General features: G+C 44.7%; 1 protein-coding gene across 1 annotated transcript; it reads left to right on the top strand.

The window, feature by feature from the left end:
• Positions 1–69: 69 nt before the first annotated feature.
• Hcls1 (hematopoietic cell-specific Lyn substrate 1) lies at positions 70–18,584 on the top strand. Its single transcript, XM_013359707.4, has 14 exons — positions 70–175; positions 3,511–3,594; positions 4,125–4,198; positions 9,954–10,083; positions 11,377–11,487; positions 13,810–13,864; positions 14,164–14,274; positions 14,919–14,974; positions 15,593–15,662; positions 16,230–16,441; positions 16,822–16,926; positions 17,344–17,563; positions 17,712–17,783; positions 17,964–18,584. Exons 2-14 carry the CDS (start codon positions 3,511–3,513, stop codon positions 18,098–18,100), a joined length of 1,437 nt encoding a protein of 478 aa, XP_013215161.1. The 5' UTR covers positions 70–175; the 3' UTR covers positions 18,101–18,584.
• Positions 18,585–19,039: the final 455 nt, after the last annotated feature.

Here is a 19,039-nt window from a genome sequence, read left to right on the forward strand (position 1 = left end):
GACTCAAACTTCAGGAAGTAGCTGTGAGGACAGGGTGACAGGAAATGACAGGAAACCTGAATACGGAACTGAAGCAGCCACTCACTTTCTTACCCTGAAGCTATAGCATTCAGAGAGGGCGCGGGTGTGGACGTGAGGAGCCCGGAGCTCAGATCAAACCCTTACGCTGGTGGAGGTGGGTATTCTGAGCGAATGGTGGGAGACTTGGGGAACACAGGGCAAGAATGGAAGATGAATCTACCTGGTGCTCAGTTCTTGTTGAGGGACAAGGTTACTGTTAAACTCTGATGGCCAGAAGGCCTGGTTGTACTGGTGTTGGAGAATGAGCACCTGGGTGTACAAAGGGAAAGGAAAGGTTTCAGCCCAGGAAGCAGATTTCAGGAGCCAATAAGACTCAGACCCAAATCCACAGCCACCCTAAGGGCTGCAGCTCCTAGAAACTGAGTTGGGAGGGGGAACCACAGGTGATGGAGACAAAGACTGTACTCGAAGAGTCCATGGTTTAGTGGGTAGACGAAACCCACAGAGGAAACGTAACAGATCAGGAAGTAGTCACTAGTGCACACTAGTGCTGAGAACCGAGTGCTGATGGGGCCAAGTGCAGGGTGACTGATCAGCTGGGGCTGGTTTCTATGATTATGATCCCAGAACCCTAGAGTGTCAGAAACAAAGGGGACTTTACAGATTACCTCGGTTAAACCCTGGGTTTATTTTCCTTTGGAGGAAATCAGAAATAATCCGTTGTTTGCCAGATTATTTAAGATTCTATCTGTGAATTTCCTAGTCCAGCCCCCTGTACGTCCTCTACGGCAATTCCCTGCCATTGTCCGGGTGCTTCACTGATGTTACTGTAAGAGCCTCACGGTGAAGCTTCAACTGTGCCTGGGCTCCATGTCTCACCAGCTCACCCTAGTCTCCCACTTCTATATAGCAACTCTTATCTTTCTGATTTCTGGGCAGTAGGGAAAGGATATTAAGTTGTCTCTGTATCAGAAACTTTATTTCAATGGAGCTGAGGGTGTGGCTCAGTCGTAGAGCACTGGCCTAGCATGAGTGAGGCACTAGGTTCAATCCTCAGTGCCACATAAAAACACACACATACATACATACATAAGTAAAGGTTTTGTGTGCATCTACAACCAAAAAGTGAAAAATGAGTGAAGGTGGGAGAGTGATGAGAGTCAGGGTGAGGCCTCAGAGGAACAGCTGGAAAGAGGAGGAGACTGTCAGTCCTCACTGCTTCCTTATTACTCATGAATATTTCAGAGACTTCTCCTTTCGGTTTTCTATGTGAGGTCCTTTTGTTGCAGAGCAGCCCAGGAACCAGCCATAGGAATTATAAGAATGTAGGATGATGGGTGTCATTTACCTGTCCCCACCCCTCATCCACAGTTGTTGCCCCAGCAGGGAAGGCCGAGCGGCTCTTGGTGGTGACACATCCCGCAGCTAGGATGACTCATTCTCTCATCTCCAGTCTCCCCTGTGGCAATTCTATAGCCACACTATCTGGAATTTCCCCTGAGCAGGTTTTCAAAGAGAAGGATGATGTTTCCAAGTGGACACAGAATCTGGAGAGTCTGAAGGTGGAGGTGGAGAGACCGGAGAGCTCTAGGAGTAGTCAATTGTAAAGGGAGACAGTGAAGAGGCGCGGGGGAGGCCGCCAGTGGGAAGAGGTGTCAGAAAAGGGAAGGATGGGCAGGGAAGTTGCCAGCTAACAAGAGGGTCAAGAAACCTCAGTGGCCACCAGAGCAGATGGACGTTGTCTATTATGACCTCTTCACACCGAGATCCAGGAGCCCACAAATGCACAGCAACTCTAGCTCTTCCTCCAGCACAGTTGGCAAGGCTCAAGGGAACACTGGGGCTGCCCCCGCAGAACAACACCTTGGAATCCTTTCAAACTGGTCTTCTCCAGATGATCTCTTTCATGGCTATTTAGCTGATAAAAATCAAATATCTCCTAATGTTTTAAGATAAAGGATTTATTACATGCTAATTTTGAATCCCTTATATTCTTTAGAAATATTATCAAACTTTTTTTAAAAACTGAGTAGTAAAGATTTATTCCCAGTAAATAGTGCTTCCCCATGCATTGTTCAACACAGGAATTCCAGCTGCTTGTCCCTTCTGACCACCCACAGCTGTGCAGTGACCAGTCTCCGCACAGCTCTTGCATTGATGGTAGAAAAAAAAATATTCTCAAAATAATTAATTAATCAGGTTGTAGACAGTAGAAGATTTTCATTTCTCCAGGAAATGAAAATGTTTGGGTCGTGTGAAAGGAGTCATGTAGATATCAGAGTGAAATGGCAGCATACTTTGATGGATGTCCTAGCTTCCCTCACTGATTACCACTCTGTAAGCCACTGCCTGGCTGACCTCTGGACACAAGTGAAGAGTCCAGCTGTTTTGACACCCAGGACATTTAATGTTACCTACACCCATGAGAATTTCTCTCCAGAGAAGGTGAGCCCAAGCCACATTAGCTTGTCTTAAATAAACCCCATCTCCTCTACCTGCACATAAGTACCTTCCTAAAACTTTCATCTGCTTTGTCTTAGCTCCTATTTTCTTCTAGGAAAAAAATGGCAGGAAACATTGGGATTTAAAAAAAAATGTTTATTTTTTTAGTTCTAGTTGGTCATAATGCCTTTATTTTATTTTTATTTGGTGCTGAGGACCAAACCCAGAGCCTCATATGTGCTAGGCGAGCACTCTACTGCTGAGCCACACAACCCCAGCTCCAACAATGGGCTTTTTAAAACTTTTTAAAAATTTGTTCTTTCTAGATATACATGACAGTAGAGTATTTTTTTGATATATTATACATACATACAATAAGTATACCTTGTTCTAACTAGGATCCCATTATTGTGGTTAATATATGATGCTGCGTTTACACTGGTCATGTAAGACATAAGCTCCAGCTTAGGTCTGTGTATAAGGAGAGGAAAGATATGCCCAATTCATTCTATTGTCTTTCCTATTCCCATCCCCCTCCCATCCTTTCATTCCCCTTTGTCTAGTCCAATGAACTTCTAGTCTTCCCCTCCCTTGTTGTAAGTTAGCATCCACATATTAGAGAGAACACTCTGCCTTTGATTTCTTAAATTTTTTTTAAAAATATTTATTTTTTTAGGTATAGATGGACACAACACCATGCCTTTATTTTTTATGTGGTACTGTAGATCGAACCCGGATCCCACCTGTGCTAGGTGAGCACTCTAAGGCTGAGCCACAATCCCAGCCCCTCTGCCTTTGATTTTTGGGGGACTGGCTTATTTCACTTAGCATGATAGTCTCCAGTTTCATCCACTTACCGGCAAATGCCATAATTTCATTCTTCTTTAGGGCTGAGTAATATTTCATTGTGTATATACACCACATTTTCTTTATCCATTCATCAGTTTAGGGCACCTAGGTTGGCGGGCTATTTAATATCGGCTTTTTGTTTTTCCTTCTCCTGATTCTTTTTTGTCCTCAATTATTCCCATTTTCTGTCACCTTCAGATGTGGAAGTCTGTAGTGGGTCATGATGTATCTGTTTCCGTGGAGACCCAGGGTGATGACTGGGACACAGACCCTGACTTTGTGGTGAGTTTGAAAGTCGTTTTTCTTGAACGATGAGGAGCGTGAGGGATGAGCAGGCATGTGAGCCACTCTCCGACCTTGGAGGAGACTTAGACAAGGACGATGTGGGACTGAGTCTCACAGTGGGAAGGATCAGTGGGACAGTGGGTGGATGAGTAGGGCATGTCTGATAGCTGGTGTGAAGGGTGGAAGGAGACAGGTGTGAATGGTTGATGGGCCAAGCTAAAGTTGAGGAGCAGGTAGACCTGGTCTCCTTTGGCCTAGGATCTAGGATTTGGGCTAGAACTGTGTGATACAGGTGGGTTGAGATGTTGTAGGAGACTTAAGAAGAACAGGCAAAGGAGGCAGAGTAGGAATAAAGGTTTCAGAGCTCAACAGTTTAAATTTTACATGGAGCCAGACGTAGTAGGGATACCCTGACTGAAGAAGGTAGCGGATACAGGGAACTGGGAGGTCTGTGTAGCAGTGTGTGTGGGTCTCCTCTTGGCACGGCACATTTCCCACCAACACTTCTGTTGAATGCTCTTTTGTAGAATGACATCTCTGAGAAGGAGCAACGATGGGGAGCCAAGACCATCGAGGGCTCTGGACGCAAAGAGCACATCAAGTAGGTGCCATAAGGACTGGGAGAGGGAAGGGGATTTTGTGAAGAGCTCAAAGCAATCTCAGTAACTCTGGGGAATATGTGGGAGGGAAAAAAAATAGTTCATATGTGTTTTGTTGTTGTTGTTGTTAATTTTGTTTATTTATTTTTTGTAGTAGTGGGGATTAGAACCCAGGGCTTTGCATATTTTAGGCAAGAGCTCTGCCACTGACCTACATCCCAGCTCTTTTTTAAAATTTTAATTTTGAGACAGGTTCTTGCTAAGTGTCCAAGGCTGGTCTTGAACTTGTGATCCTCCTCCATCAGCCTCCTGATAGCTGGGATTATAGTCATGCACCACTGCTCCAGCTTATGTCTGTGTATATTTGGGTTTTTGGTTTGGATATTTTTTTTTGTAGATTCTGTCTTTGTGTGTCTCTATATGTGTCATTGTATATTTCATTTCTTTCCTCTTGTGCCCATGACCTTATAATTAGTTTTTTATATCTAAGACCCTGCTATTTCCTCCAAGGGAGTCTGTTGTAGTAACAGCCTTCCTTCAGTCAGGCATCAAGGATTCAGAGAGGAAGTGTCTGTCTACCTACCTACTACCCATTAGGTATCTAGTTATCACCCATCTGTCTCTTCACATAAATATAAATGTGTACTTAGAATAGAGGGTGAGTTCAGATGGGCTAAGAAGGAGTCAGTAAAATGTCAAGGTGAAGAATTCAGAATACATTTAAAAAGACAATATGAGCTTCCAGGGTTGACCCAAATAACTTAAAATACACATTTGTACTTGTCTTCCTCACACAAGTGAGAAGCCTTGTGTTTAGTAACACAAAGAAGAGTGATAGGAATACGTAATGATTAAAACTATTTTAGCAATGACCTTTTACGGATTGTGATAGCCTAATATTCACTTTTACTAGCAAGATACCAGAAGAGAGAAGGAACGTGGGGACACATCCAGAGGCTCCTGTGGGATGTATTGTGTATTAGGATTGAGAGAGCCCCTCTCTTCATGGATTATTCAGATCCATCTAACCAGGAACGTCAGCTTTGGGTAGGAATAGAGTGTCCAAGGCCAGTGGCAAAGTAAACACAACAAAGAGCATAACAAGAGCAACAATAGAAAGAACCAATAACTACATACAAAATGGAAAAATTAATTTTGTCAGCTCCATTTTAATCCCCCCCAATCTAATAGCAATGTTTTAACCTCGTTTCCCCTAGATTTAGAAAAGTGTGAGTGGGTAGAACATTTGTCTAGCATGCACAAGGCCCAGGGTTCAATTCCCAGCATTGAAAAACAAAAAATGTCAGTGGATGACCTTGTTACTCAAGCAATACACTAAGAAAACTTGGCACTTGTTTATGTGGTTTGAGAATATTCAGTACTGTGCATGGTTGTTCAATCAGACATAAATGGTTTGAGTTACAAAGCTATAATGAATGCCATTGTTAAACAAACCAGGCAATTCTGGAAGCAGTTGGAGCTTCACTGAATACATCACTTTGTCTGACGTCCACTGAAGTCATACAATGTGGTAACCATGCATATGTCTTGTTAACCTAGCTGGATCTATACCTAATGCAATAAATGTTAGATGTATTTCCACAAAAGCTGACTCACCTCCCATTTATCCAGGCTACCAAGTTACAAAAGCCTGATCTTTGTTGGTAACAGGCCTGGTGACTCTCTCTTATCCTCTCTGATAGTCAGAGACCTCATTTGGACCAAAAAAGACTTCTAGAGGACATTCCAGTATTCAGTGTCTGACCCTCTGGTTCTCTGTGGCTGATGTGCTCTATGCCAACCTTCACTGTCTGATGGGAATCACTGAGGCCTTTGGAGCCGGGGGATTGGGGGGTTCAGTCCAAGAGTAACTGTGCGCTTACATGACTCAAAGCAGGAAGAGGAAGTGGCTGGTTCTCACTATCTCACCACCATCTCCCACGCCACGGTGTTTCCATTTAGGTCTGTCTTCAATAACTTTAGTTTGAGAAGTGGTTTGGTAATTCAGAAAATAGCTCAAATGCTCCTCTCTGTCCCCCAACTTTTGTATAAAGAAACTGCCTGATTTCCAAAGTGTGTGGCCCTTTCCACCTTCCTCTCCACCCTTGCCCACTAATCTATTTTTAAGGATTCTCACTACTCCCAGACAAGAGTTTCTTAGACTATCTTTGGGAAAGAACCAGGTTTTTAGTCTGCTCTTGTTTTCAAATTTGTCACAGACTAATATTTTTGTAAAATGAAAAAAATGACATGAAGAAAAAAAGTATGATTTTTTAAATATTTTTCTAGCTGTAGTTGGATAGAATACCTTTATTCCATTCATTTATTTTTATGTGGTTCTGAGGATAGAACACAGGGCCCCAGGCCTACTAGGTGAGCGCTCTACCGCTGAGCCACAATCCCAGCCTCAAAGAAAAGCACAATTTTAATTTTTAGATTTGATAAATCGAATTGCTATGTTAAAATGCTATGAAAGTTTCTAAATACATACTCCCAATTTTTATTCTTATTTCATTGTGGAAGAGAAGTGGTTGGGCTTGTGCACCGCACCCTGAGCAGCCTGACATCAGACGCAGCTCCCGGTGCTTCCTGAGACCTGTCTGGCCATCAGGTCACATCCTCACTGCCTCGGGAGCACTGTCCACTTTGTCACGTCCTGACGTTTTATTCCAAGTGGCAACGTAGAATGATGCGGTACCAAGAGTACTAAACAAGCAGCCTGAAGATCTAGGGACTGTTCCCTGCTCTGCTACCAAGGGACTCAGGGCATTGAAGAGAATTATGTCACCACTCTGTCTCTATTCCCCCTTGTGACTGGGAATAATAGACCATCCCTGTTTACCTCACAGGAGTGCTATGAAGAGCCACAGCTATGGCCTAAGAATCATGGCAACACTTATTAACTGTTACATGTCATGCAAAATGTGTTTCCCAAACAACACTATATCATAGATCTTGCTGTTATCCTGATTTCACAGAAAAGTAAATAGAGAGGTTTAGATGTTTAGTAATTTGTCCAAGGATGTACAAATAATAATTTGAATTCAGCTCAGTCTGACTCTGTGGACTGAATTTTGTTGTTGTTGTTGTTCTAGGGATTGAACCAGAGGCACTTTATCACTGAAATACATCTCAGGCCTTATTTATTTATTGTGGAGACAGTGTCTTGCTAGGTTGCTTAGGGCCTCACTAAATTGCTGAGGTTGGCCTTGAATTTGTAATCCTCCTGCGTCTGCCTCCTGAGTCTCTGGGATTACTAGTGTGTGCCACTGTGCCTCACTTTCTTCTTAAATTTATTCTAAAATATTTCATATTATTTCATGTGGCTATAATTATATTTATTTTTAGCTTTGAATTTCCAAGTGTCCATGGCTAGTATATAGAAATAACTTGATTTTTTTAAAGAGAGAATTTTAGTATTTATTTTTTTTTTTAGTTTTCGAAGGACACAACATCTTTCTTTGTATGCGGTGCTGAGGATCGAACCCGGGCCGCACGCATGCCAGGCGAGCGCGCTACCACTTGAGCCACATCCCCAGCCCGAGAGATAACTTGATTTTGACATAGTTACCTTGTATCCTGTGATCTGGCCAAAGTCATTTAATAGTTCTAGTAGATTTTTGTTTATGGCTATTCCTACATACAAGATCACAGAATATATAGTACACATAGTATACATACAGAACCACTCACTTTTGTGCTTTTAATTTTGTTAAAAAAAAAAAAAAGCTCTGTCCTTTCTTTTAGTTCATCTTTGAAGTCTTGGATTTTGCTTGGTTCTCATGATCTTCATTGCTTTATTAATGTAACATAGTTGAAATTTTTAAATAGATATCTGAGAGTGTGTCAAAAGTTTCTTAGGTGTACTTGGCATATTGAGTTAGTGACTTATAATTTTTCCTCTCTACTCTTGCACCTGACCCAGGTATTACTTCCATACATGAATCATCTTTGTGTTCTCAGAACCTAACAGCACCTCACACTCAAAAACTGTTTCATTAATAATCATTGAATAAAGGAATGCTATATCAAGACCTATTCAGAATGGATTCAGCTATATCCTAAATAGGTTAATAAAAAGTTGTTATTTTCCTCTGGTCACATTTTCATTCAAATTATATAATCTATTGATTGGCATAATCTCCTGGCTAGCCTCTGTCATCTATTAAGTGGGTGTTTCTGAATATCATTTTTCTAATCCCTTTTTCAAAACTTGTTTCAACGTAATGTAGTTATGATCTGATTTAATAATCACTAAGCTCATTAAAACTTAGTGGATATTTCTTAATAGAAAGCAATGTTTGGCCCCATTTTCTTCATTCTTCCTCTGAGTCTTTCAATTGGGAAGCACAGGAGAGTGATTTACTTGTTCTTGGATCCCACAGCCTTTCTGACACAGTAGGTTCTAAAGCATTGGTGTTGTTGAACTAGTAACATGGGACCTCTGCCGTCACCGCTGCCAGAGGGTTTAAAGGAGGCATGGGAACAGAGGGTTCTTCCAGCACTTAGATTAATTTCATCTGGTTTATAGCCAGCTTTCTAAAATTAACTGTGGCTAAAGTTGAAAAGGCTTTTTAAAAAGACCTTCACTGGATTATTCCACAAGGCCACCAGATGGATCTATTCTTCCATGAAAGAAGAGCATTTCCACGGTGAGATGGCCATTCTGCCTATGACCAATGTGTCTACTGGTCCTGAGCTTGTGAAGGACCAGGGACATCACTCTCAATACCTCAAATCTTCATTGCTTGCTGCAGAAGGTCAAATTTCTTACCTAGAGTTCTCTTGCCCAAATGTTTCTAAAAATCCCCAGGGGTTCCTGTATGTGCCCCAAGTATATATCAGTCCTTGTTGTCACTTAAGGGTGCTGGTGCTGATCTATGGCTTCATATGCTCAGGCCAAACCCATTGGCCAAGGTGACTGTCCACCCTCTAAAGTGTTGCAGCCACCTTCATGATAAAGATGGAAGTGAGTGTTCAGTGAGAGAGAGGATGGCTCCCTGGGTGTCACTTGCTCTTGGGGATGGGGCAAATCCCTGGGTGTCCCAAATCTATCATTTGAACCCTAAACTGTTATAACAGTTAAGGATAAGTGGATATTATTATTATTTTTTTGTTTGTTTAGTATTAGTTCTCTCAGGAATTATCTGGCGTGGGGAGAAGAGGGTCAGAAGATGTTGATTCTTGACAAAAACATTCACACAATACTAATGTATAAATAAATTTCCCCAATGCTACACTTTTATAAGCACCATTTTTAATGATTTCCAGTATGCTATTGAAGCTTAACGTTTCAATTTTCTAAACTATTTTTTAGTTATTGGCCATGTCGTTTCTTGCTGTTTTGCTGTTGTGCACAATGTTTCAATGAATATTTTTATGCTTCTTGAGATGGATCACTTAATTGATAGAAAGCAGGTCCATTCAGAGAGGAAGATGACATCTCAGTTATTACAGTATAGGTACCATCATCCTCTAAGGCTCAAGAACATGAAAAAATGGTACTAAAGATCAGAATCTTATTTTAATAAGCAAAATAACAGACTATTAGGAAATACTATTAGCTTCTGAGAGTTTTGATCAGGGTATTGTGCACAGGTCAGACTGATCTCTTACTGCCAGACCCATCTCTAGCATATTTTGAGGACTCGGGTCATTGCTACAAATAAACAGACCTCAGGACTTCCACTCTTCTGGGAGGATGGGTTCACTGACCTCCCTATGCTGAGTGAATCTTGATCATGTGGTTACTTCCAGCATTCACCAGCTGAGGAGCAAAGTGTCGGAGGAGCATGATGTTCTCAAGAAGAAAGAGATGGAATCAGGGCCCAAAGCGTCCCATGGTTATGGCGGTCGGTTTGGAGTGGAAAGAGACCGAATGGACAAGGTTAGTTGCAAGAGAGAGATTTGTTTTTTAAAAAAAAATCGATTAATTTGTTGGTTTCATGGTTTCAAATGTGTTCAAAAGTACAGTACCCACTTAGGCTTTAAAAAATAGAATGTCTGCATGTAATTTTTATCTTTTTTTTCCCCTGATCTTAACACCTAAGATATAGATGGTAGAAAATAGAGGCTAAATATTAGAATGGCAGCCAGAGGCACACTGTTACTCCTGCCCCAACAAGAGAGGGTGTGCCAGGTTTCTGTTCGCGACTAAAACACACAAGGTTCACTCCAGTTAAACTGGGCTAACTGGGCTGCACAAAATAACCACACAAGAGACACAAATACCTTTTTCTTTGGGGTCACTGTGATGGCTCCTCTGACCTTAAGGGTCCGCAGGGAAAGACAGAGAGCATGTGCTGACCCCTTTTATTGAGGAGAAGCTATTCAAATGAGGCAAGGGATCATATTTCAGGGGGCTGAGTCTATCTTCATGATGTCCACTGTCAGCAGGTTGACTGACACCTGGGTAGGCCACACCTAAGGACACAGTAAGAGAAGGGGCCTTCCATGGAAGATTCTATCCTAAACAGGGCCAGGGGTTATATTACAAAGGAACAAGTGAGCATAGCTCCACCCATGGGGCTGTAGGAAGACACAGCCTGGGCACGAAGACAGTCACTCGAACCCTAGAAGAGCGGGACAGTCTAGCAGCATGGGTGCCTGACGCCACATCACCTAGCAGGGGAGTTAACTCAGTCACATGGGAGGTTGGTCTCCCACAAGGGTGCACAAGAGGAGAAGGGGAAAATAGGTTTTAGAATCATTTATTTATTTTAAATGTCTATATGTTATGTCTTTGTTCAACTTCTTTTATTATTTCTTTACTGTGTATTTAGTGATCTTTTTGTACAAATATTACACGTTAAATGTTGGAGAAAAGTTAAGAATTTACTTCATTATTGTTTTGATGCACAAGGCCCTTGTTTTAGCTCTTTTTGTTTCTGTTTTGAACACTGCTCCTCCTATTCAGCTCTGTCCTCTGGCTCCCTGCCCAGCCTCCGGGAGTCTTCTAGGTGATGGCTCCCTGGTGGTACAGGGAAGAATCAGGGATGTGCAAGGCCAGGAAAGGCCCCCTGCCCTCATCCTGTACTCCTCAGCACCACTCTCAGAAGCTGCAGGACTGATCCAGTGTGGACTTGCTGGTGTTCTGACATGCAATGGATATTGCATCCCTGTATCTATGGTTTCAAGGTCATTTTGACCATTTCATCCTTCCATTCTTGATTGTTCTCAGAGTGCCGTGGGCCATGAGTACGTTGCTGAGGTGGAGAAGCACTCTTCGCAGACTGATGCTGCCAAAGGCTTTGGGGGCAAATTCGGAGTTGAGAGGGACAGGGCAGACAAGGTAAGCAGTGACTTGCTCCCTGCACTGTCCTCCTTAAACCATGGGGGACCTGCTGATACTTGCCCATAAATGTAGGCCACACTATTGGAGGCAGTAGATACTATTTGGGTGTGGTGCCATCACAGGCCTAGTTCCCATGAACTCCCTCAGCAAGTTCCTTGGTGCCACTGTTGGAGGTCACATGCTGAGCCCCAAGATATCCATTGAAATGCAGCAGGGGCTGGGTATAGCTCAGTGGTACAGCACTTGCCCAGCCTTTGTGAGGCCTGGTTTTTCATTCCTATCACTGCAAAAAAATAAATAAATGAGGCAAAGACTCCAGCTCTCTGAATAAGAATTCCTCAAGCCATTGGTTTTGTTTTTGTTTCTTTATTTTATGTTTGTTTGTTTGATTGGTTTTTTTTTTTTTTGGGTACTGGGGATTAAACCCAGGGGCACTTTACCACTGAGCCACATCCTCAGTCCTTTTATTTATTTATTTACTGGTACCAGGGATTGAACTCAGGGGCATTCAACCACTGAGCCACATCCCCGGTCCTATTTTTCTATTTTATTTAGAGACATGGTCTCATTGAGTTGTTCAGCACCTAGCCATTGCTGAGGCTGGCTTTGAACTTGTGATTCTCCTGTCTCAGCCTCCTAAACTGCTGGGATTACAGGCATGCCCCACCGTGCCCAGCAAGTCATTGGTTTTTATTATACCTATACACATGAAGAGAAATTTCCCCAAGCTCTTCTTTTGGCCTAACATCAAAACCTTCTAAAAATGCATGCCTTTCAGGAAAACAGAGATGTCAACTTAAATATTATTACCATGACAACAAATAATCTATAAAAGCAATTATTTAGGATCGAAATGATTTTCAGAGATGAAGGGTACTTTTCACAGGATTTAGCTTCAACCTCTGAAGTCTGGGTATTTACAGAGACTCCTTTGTACCAAACAGTAGTTTAAAAGAAACACACACACACACACACACACACACACACACACACACATATATATATATATATATATATATATATATATATATATATATATATATCAGCATAGTACAATTACAGGATGACAAGGTGAACAGGAGAGGAAATTTGCTAATTCATTGAAGCTCTCTGTTCCATGCCTTATTAAATGAGATTCTTTGAGCTTTTATTTCATGGTGCAGGCTGGTGTCTCTTCCCTACAGCTGCACAGAGAGAGGACATCTTCAAGCTAACTCAATTGTGTTGTTCTAATTTCCAGCATTTGTTGATTATGTGAGACTGAATTCATAAAACTAAGTGCTAGAATATTGACTGTCTACATGGTGGAGAGAGGCAGGGGAAAGCCAAAACACATCTTGGAAAGTTCAAAACCTGCTCTAAAGAAAAGGGAAATGCAGAAGGTGATTTTTGAAGGCATAAATGGCATAGCTTGTAATGTTCTATAAACAGGATGGAATTTCCTGTTCCATTTGGCTCCCCTCCTGTGTGTCTTTGCCTAATCTCTTATTGTTACATGTCTGCTTTACAAGCCACAAGGGAAATCACCTGAACAATGTGTGTGTCATGTAAATAAAGAAAGGACACTTTACTAATTAGTTCGTGAGATGCAAAACCTAGACTTACTTACAGACTCCCAGTTACTAAGCCAATGGGGATGCAGCCCCCAGGTGATGTTAGGTCCCCCGGACAGTTCATCCAGCTCTGGGGTCAGCCAAGATCCAGAATCTCCCAGGTTTCTCCCACCCCATCAAAATCTGCTGTGTTTCACTGCTGAGTTATGAAAGAAGGTATAACCAACTAAGAACAGGATAAATATCTCTTTCATGTGCACACTGGTTTATAAGGTACTTTTATACGTATTATCTGATTTTAGTTTTGTGAGGATTTCTCAGGAAGAAATACACTAATTTAGAGAGTGACTCAATGCAGACTCATGTATATACCTTGTTCCATTTTTTTTGTCATATTATTCTAAATGAAGAGGGAGCCTTTCTTGCATTTTATAGTGGAGATGAGTAAAGCAAGTGTTCCACTTTTCTTGTTATATTAGAGACCAGTGCTCAGTCCTATTAAGGAGCATGTCTAAAGCTAACCAACTATGAATGGGGGAAGCGGGGTTGGAACTAGAGCTGTCTGTGTGCAGAGCCCGTGCTCACTGCTCGGTAGCACACTGCCAGGCACCACCAGCCAGTCGGGATTCTGTTTCTAGGTTAAAGTCCCATCACAGCCCTGAGCCCCCATAATCTACCTTTGGGGCTGAACCTAGAGTAAGGGAAAGGCAGGGAGAGGAAAACTGACAGTCCGGACTCTAACAGTTCTCTGTCCATTTCTCTGCAGTCAGCAGTTGGCTTTGATTACAAAGGAGAAGTGGAGAAACACACATCTCAGAAAGGTGAGGATCTGCTCTCCCGCCTTGCCTACCTGCCCGGCTGGCTCCTCCACGGACTTCACCTCCCAACAGCTGCTGCCAGTGTCCCTGCTCCAGGACTCCCCGGCCCACTAACTTATCCACTTTTTAATTCTACTGTGTGCTTGTTCTCTCTGTCCCCTTCACTGCTTTCTATGAGACTGATGAAGTTTTCTTTCATTCTTTTTTCTTGTAACAGTCTGAAAGTATTCGATTCCTTTATTCTAGAATTATCCTTGAATTTTAAGTCTCTAAGATCTAACAGACTTCCCTTTCAACCCTAGACTACTCTCGAGGCTTTGGTGGCCGTTATGGGGTGGAGACGGATAAACGGGACAAAGCAGCTCTGGGATATGACTACAAGGGAGAGACGGAGAAACACGAGTCCCAGAGAGGTGAGTTGGGGCTGAGAAGAGAGAGGTCACCGAGAAGGACAGAGATCTCCTTCCGTTCTGTCTGGAAGTGGCTCCAGGGGCCCCGGATGTGGAGGGGCTGATGTGCAGAGAAGGCAGATGGGGTGGGGTGGAGAGTAAGTGGGTGGAGGAGGGGAGACATGCAGGGGTGGAGAAGACCACAGCAGGATTAGGAGCAGAGCTGAGGAGGGAGGCCAAAGAGAAGGGGTCACTGGGAAAGGGATGGAGACGGGCTGGGCGATGGCCACACAGTGGCTTGGCTATGTGTCCCACATCCCCTTCAGCCTCACAGTCTACCTCTTCCCTGGATCTGTGCAGGGGTAGCTGGAGAGCTCTCCTTGTTTTTTCCTTTTTTGTTTGTTTTCTCATTATTTTGAAACTTCTTTCATTTTTTTGATTCCCTGTTTCCATTTCTCTCTTCTCCATTCTCTCTGAACTTTTCCCCCCATTCTTTCCCCTCTTTTCCCACCCATGCCTCTCTCTATCCTCCGAAGTCTCACATTTCCTCTTGTGTCTCTGTGTCCCACATTCCTGTCTTCTGGTCCTTCTTCCCACGGCTCCATTTCCCCACCTATCTCCAGCATTTTAATCTCCTATTGTGACTCTCAGAACTTCCTGTCCCACAGATTACGCCAAGGGCTTTGGTGGTCAGTATGGAATCCAGAAGGACCGAGTGGATAAGGTAACGCGCCAGAACACCAGTGTCCTGAGAAGGGTCCCCTACGTGTAGGGAAGTGGAGAGAAGAGTGCGAAGCAAAGTCGGGAGAAGGATGGGACAGTGATGCTGGTGCTCTGAGCCTGTCCTGCTGGGATCCTGCCCTCCCCATTGACTGTCTTCAGCATCTGATGGACATGAGGTCACAACCTGATGAGCTTTAAGTGAGGACAGTGGAATGCAGCAAGGAGAGACAGAGAGGAGAAATGAACCTCAGGGAAAAGTGGTGTTAGTTGTGCAGTTTCATGGATTGCTTGGCATTGCTTAACCCACTCTTTTTTGTCTCTGCCTAGTCCACGTCACTGTTGTTCCATACACTAGCTCCTTCTGCACTGGCCAGGGACCCTGCTGCACTCTAGGCTCAAGACATGTGATCCAAAGTACACTAAGCTTTCAAAGGGAGCCACCAAACCTACCTGTTTAGAACTCTCTCTGCCACAAAATAATAATAGGACCTTGTACTAGTGTTAAGACCCACATGGTTAAGGGCTACTTCCTACAGTGGGCCCAATCCCCAGTACTGCCTTCTGAGGCACTGCCATCCTGTCCCTCCCCACCTGCACACACGGTTCTCCCAATTTGCAGAGTGCTGTTGGCTTCAATGAGATGGAGGCCCCAACCACAGCTTATAAGAAGACGACACCCATAGAAGCAGGTGAGTCTCAGTTTCCTCTATGATCTTCAACTTCCTCTTTCTCCTCCGCAGTCTACCTCCTGCATGCCTTTAACTGCAGAGGTTATCTGATGGAGGCTTGATCTCTAGCCTCATATTCCCAGATCTGTCTCCTAGAAAAACCAGGTCAAGTGATAGAGTGGCATTAGGGAGGGAGCTGGGGGCAGAGAACACAGGGGGGAGGGAGGGAGAAGAACTTGGGAAGGGTATGCAGGGGTAGGAGCTTGGGATGGGCAGAAGATGGTGGTGGCTCGAGGGTGTACATGTTTGAGGAGAGTGAGCTACTGAGGGAACCAAGGCGTATAATTTAGAAAGGACAAGAGTCTGAGGTCACACCGAATGGCTAGATGGAAATCTGGGCTTTGAGTCCAAACCATCCCCCTGTACCCCTCTGTTCCTCCATCACCGCCTCTTTCTCTCTCCCTCCAAGAGTCTCCTCTCCATCTTCTCTTCTGGATATCTAAAACTGATTCCTCTTCTTCCTTCAAACGCCACCCTTTCCTCCACTCCCCGTCCATGTCAACCCTAATTCTTCTTGCCTGTGTACAGCTTCCAGTGGTGCCCATGGGCTGAAGGCAAAATTTGAGTCCATGGCTGAGGAGAAGAGGAAGAAGGAGGAAGAGGAGAAGGCACAGCAGGCAGCCAGGCAGCAACAGGAGCGCAAGGCTGTGGTGAAGATGAGACAAGAGGTTCAGCAGCCAGTGGTTCCCGCAGAAAAGCCAGCAGCGCCAGCCCCATTGCCCAAGAAAATCTTCTCAGAGGTGAGCCTGGCCCTCCAGGATCCTCGTCTGGAATCTCTTTCCCAGGCAGAACCTGAGGGGTCCAAATGATGGCAAGAACATAAGGCCTGGGTCTTCCCTGTGTAGGCACAGTCAGCTGTTCCTGTCCTCAGGAAGATTCAGTCATCTGTGTAGTTGATACTCGAACGTCAGAAACATCAGAAGACAAACAAGCGAACACTAAGATATATGTAGTACAATGAAGGGCAGGCCACCAGCCACTGTGGCCAGTCATCCAAGAGGGAGGAGCCAGTTCAGGCTGGGGCCCATCTTGAGCGATGAGTTCTACTTGGATTGGCAGAGAGCAGGAGAGGTGTGCCTGGTGATTGTGAGCGAAGGTGGTGGGTGCTTGTTCTCCATAGGCCTGGCCTCCAGCACAGAGTCACCCAGCACCAGAGCCCGAGCCTATGAGAACTAGCAGAGAACACCCAGTGCCTTCCCTGCCCATGAGGCAGAGTCCCCCGGAGGTAAGCAGGGCCCCGAGGACTCTCTGCCCCAGGGAGGTGGGTTGCATAGGGTGGCCAAACACCCTGCTTCACCTGGGACTGTTCTGGTTTGAGCGGTGAAAAGTCCTGCATTCTGGAAAATTCCCAATCCTGGACAAACTAGGACAGCTGTTTATCTTAGCTGTGCTATCCCAACGATGTGCTTTTTGCTCCAGAGTTTCCCTGGGCTTCCAAAGGCTCTGACATGCCTTCCACTTTCCTGCCTTTATTCCTTTTACATTCCCCTCCTGTCGTTTCTTGGTAGGTGTTCTGAGTGAGTGGGTATGGAAGGAGGTTGCAGGATGAAGATGGATGACAGACTGTGGTGGTGCAGGTGGAGTCTCCACTGACTCCTCCTGCTGAGTGCAAGTCACATTGCTCCACATTGTCTTTTCTCAGGACCATGAGGAGCCCCCAGCTCTGCCTCCTAGAACTCCAGAAGGCTTCCAGGTGGTGGAAGAGCCAATATATGAAGCAGAGCCTGAGCCTGAGCCTGAGCCTGAGAATGACTATGAGGATGTTGGGGAGATGGACAAGCAGGAGCAGGATAATGATCCAGAGGGGGACTATGAGGATGTGCTGGACCCTGAGGATCCCTGTGTTCCCTCCACCCTGGCTAGTGAGTGGGGTATGGTTAGGGGGAGAAGCAACTCCTCAGTTTTGTCAGGTGTGGGAGAAGAGGGGGATGCGTTTCCCCACTGCCCAGGAGGATCTGTTTCTGCCTTCTCCTTGTTGGTGAGACCATGTGTATATTTCTCATCATGCAGGACCATCAGGCAGCCCAGCTAGGGCTGGGGCTATGGGGATCTCAGCTGTTGCCCTGTATGACTACCAAGGAGGTAGGTTGGGAGTGGCCTGAGACCTCTGATACACAGGAAGGGGATGGATTCTGGGGGTCAGGGAAAGGCCCAGTCTTGCCACCAAGACAAAGGCCAGGCCTCTTTCCTGGGAGTAAGTTCAGGGAGAGATGGCAGGATTCCTGTTTGACCATCTTAATATCCCCTCCATTTCCTCCCCAGAGGGAAGTGATGAGCTTTCCTTTGATCCGGATGACATCATTACTGACATTGAGAAGGTGGATGAGGGCTGGTGGCGGGGACGTTGCCACGGCCACTTTGGACTCTTCCCTGCAAATTATGTCAAGCTCCTCCAGTGACTGACCTCACTATCTACTACAGCTGTGACTCCCCATGTCCAAAGTGGCTCTGCCTCCATCCCATCCCCATTCCTGCTGCAAGTGCCTAACAGGAAGTCTTGGGTTACCCGAGGTTCTGGACAGACTTCCCTCTCCTGTTTCATTAAGGCTTCAGGCCAAAACAGCATGAGGAAGGAGGTCTCCTTCCCGATGGTGTCCTCTATGTCCTGGAATAGCTCTTGGATGTTTACATTGTGGTCCTGCCTTCTTCCCCAGTAATGCCCACTATAATGACTCCCCCAACTCTGCTCTATGCCCTTGTAAGCACTGGGCTTCCTGGTTTGCTTACCTGAGAAGGTGGGTCTATTCTACCTGGTTGTGTTTTTGCCCACTTTTCTTTCCTTTGGAGATATTTCTGAGATTTTTTTCTGTTCACTCCTAAAGTTGGAAATAAAGTGGGACTTCTGTGCACCTCTGTGCTGAGGAAAATAAAACTTCTTGTGCAGTCCTGGCTCTCATTGCTCTAATTTCCCACCCTCTTCCAGGCATATCCAGAAGACCCACTTTTAACACTACCTATTCCTAGCACCCTAGATTCAAGGGCGAGGCATTTTCCTACTCCCTTACACCCGGTCCAAAACAGGTGATCTTGAGAATGGTGGTAAGGTGGGATGACAGGTGGCCAGGTGGTATCCACGTTAAGGTGGTATCAAATCTACCAGCTTTAGCAGTTGTGCCAGGCCAGCCACCTTTTCTTTCCACGTGGTGATTGTAGAGGAAGAAGCCCAACCTAGAGGATAGAAAGCAGGAGAAAGGAAAGGAAAACAAATTGTAGTGAGGCTGAAGAGGATTTAGATCCAGAGACAGTGGCCTCCTTGTAGCAGGCTGGATGGAGGAAGTACATGAAACTTCTGAATGACCCAGAGCCGAGGCAGATAGGAAAGAGGGTAAGGACATGTG

The sequence above is a fragment of the Ictidomys tridecemlineatus genome, chromosome 3 (assembly GCF_052094955.1).
Source record: "Ictidomys tridecemlineatus isolate mIctTri1 chromosome 3, mIctTri1.hap1, whole genome shotgun sequence".
In the NCBI taxonomy this organism is placed as follows: domain Eukaryota; kingdom Metazoa; phylum Chordata; class Mammalia; order Rodentia; family Sciuridae; genus Ictidomys; species Ictidomys tridecemlineatus.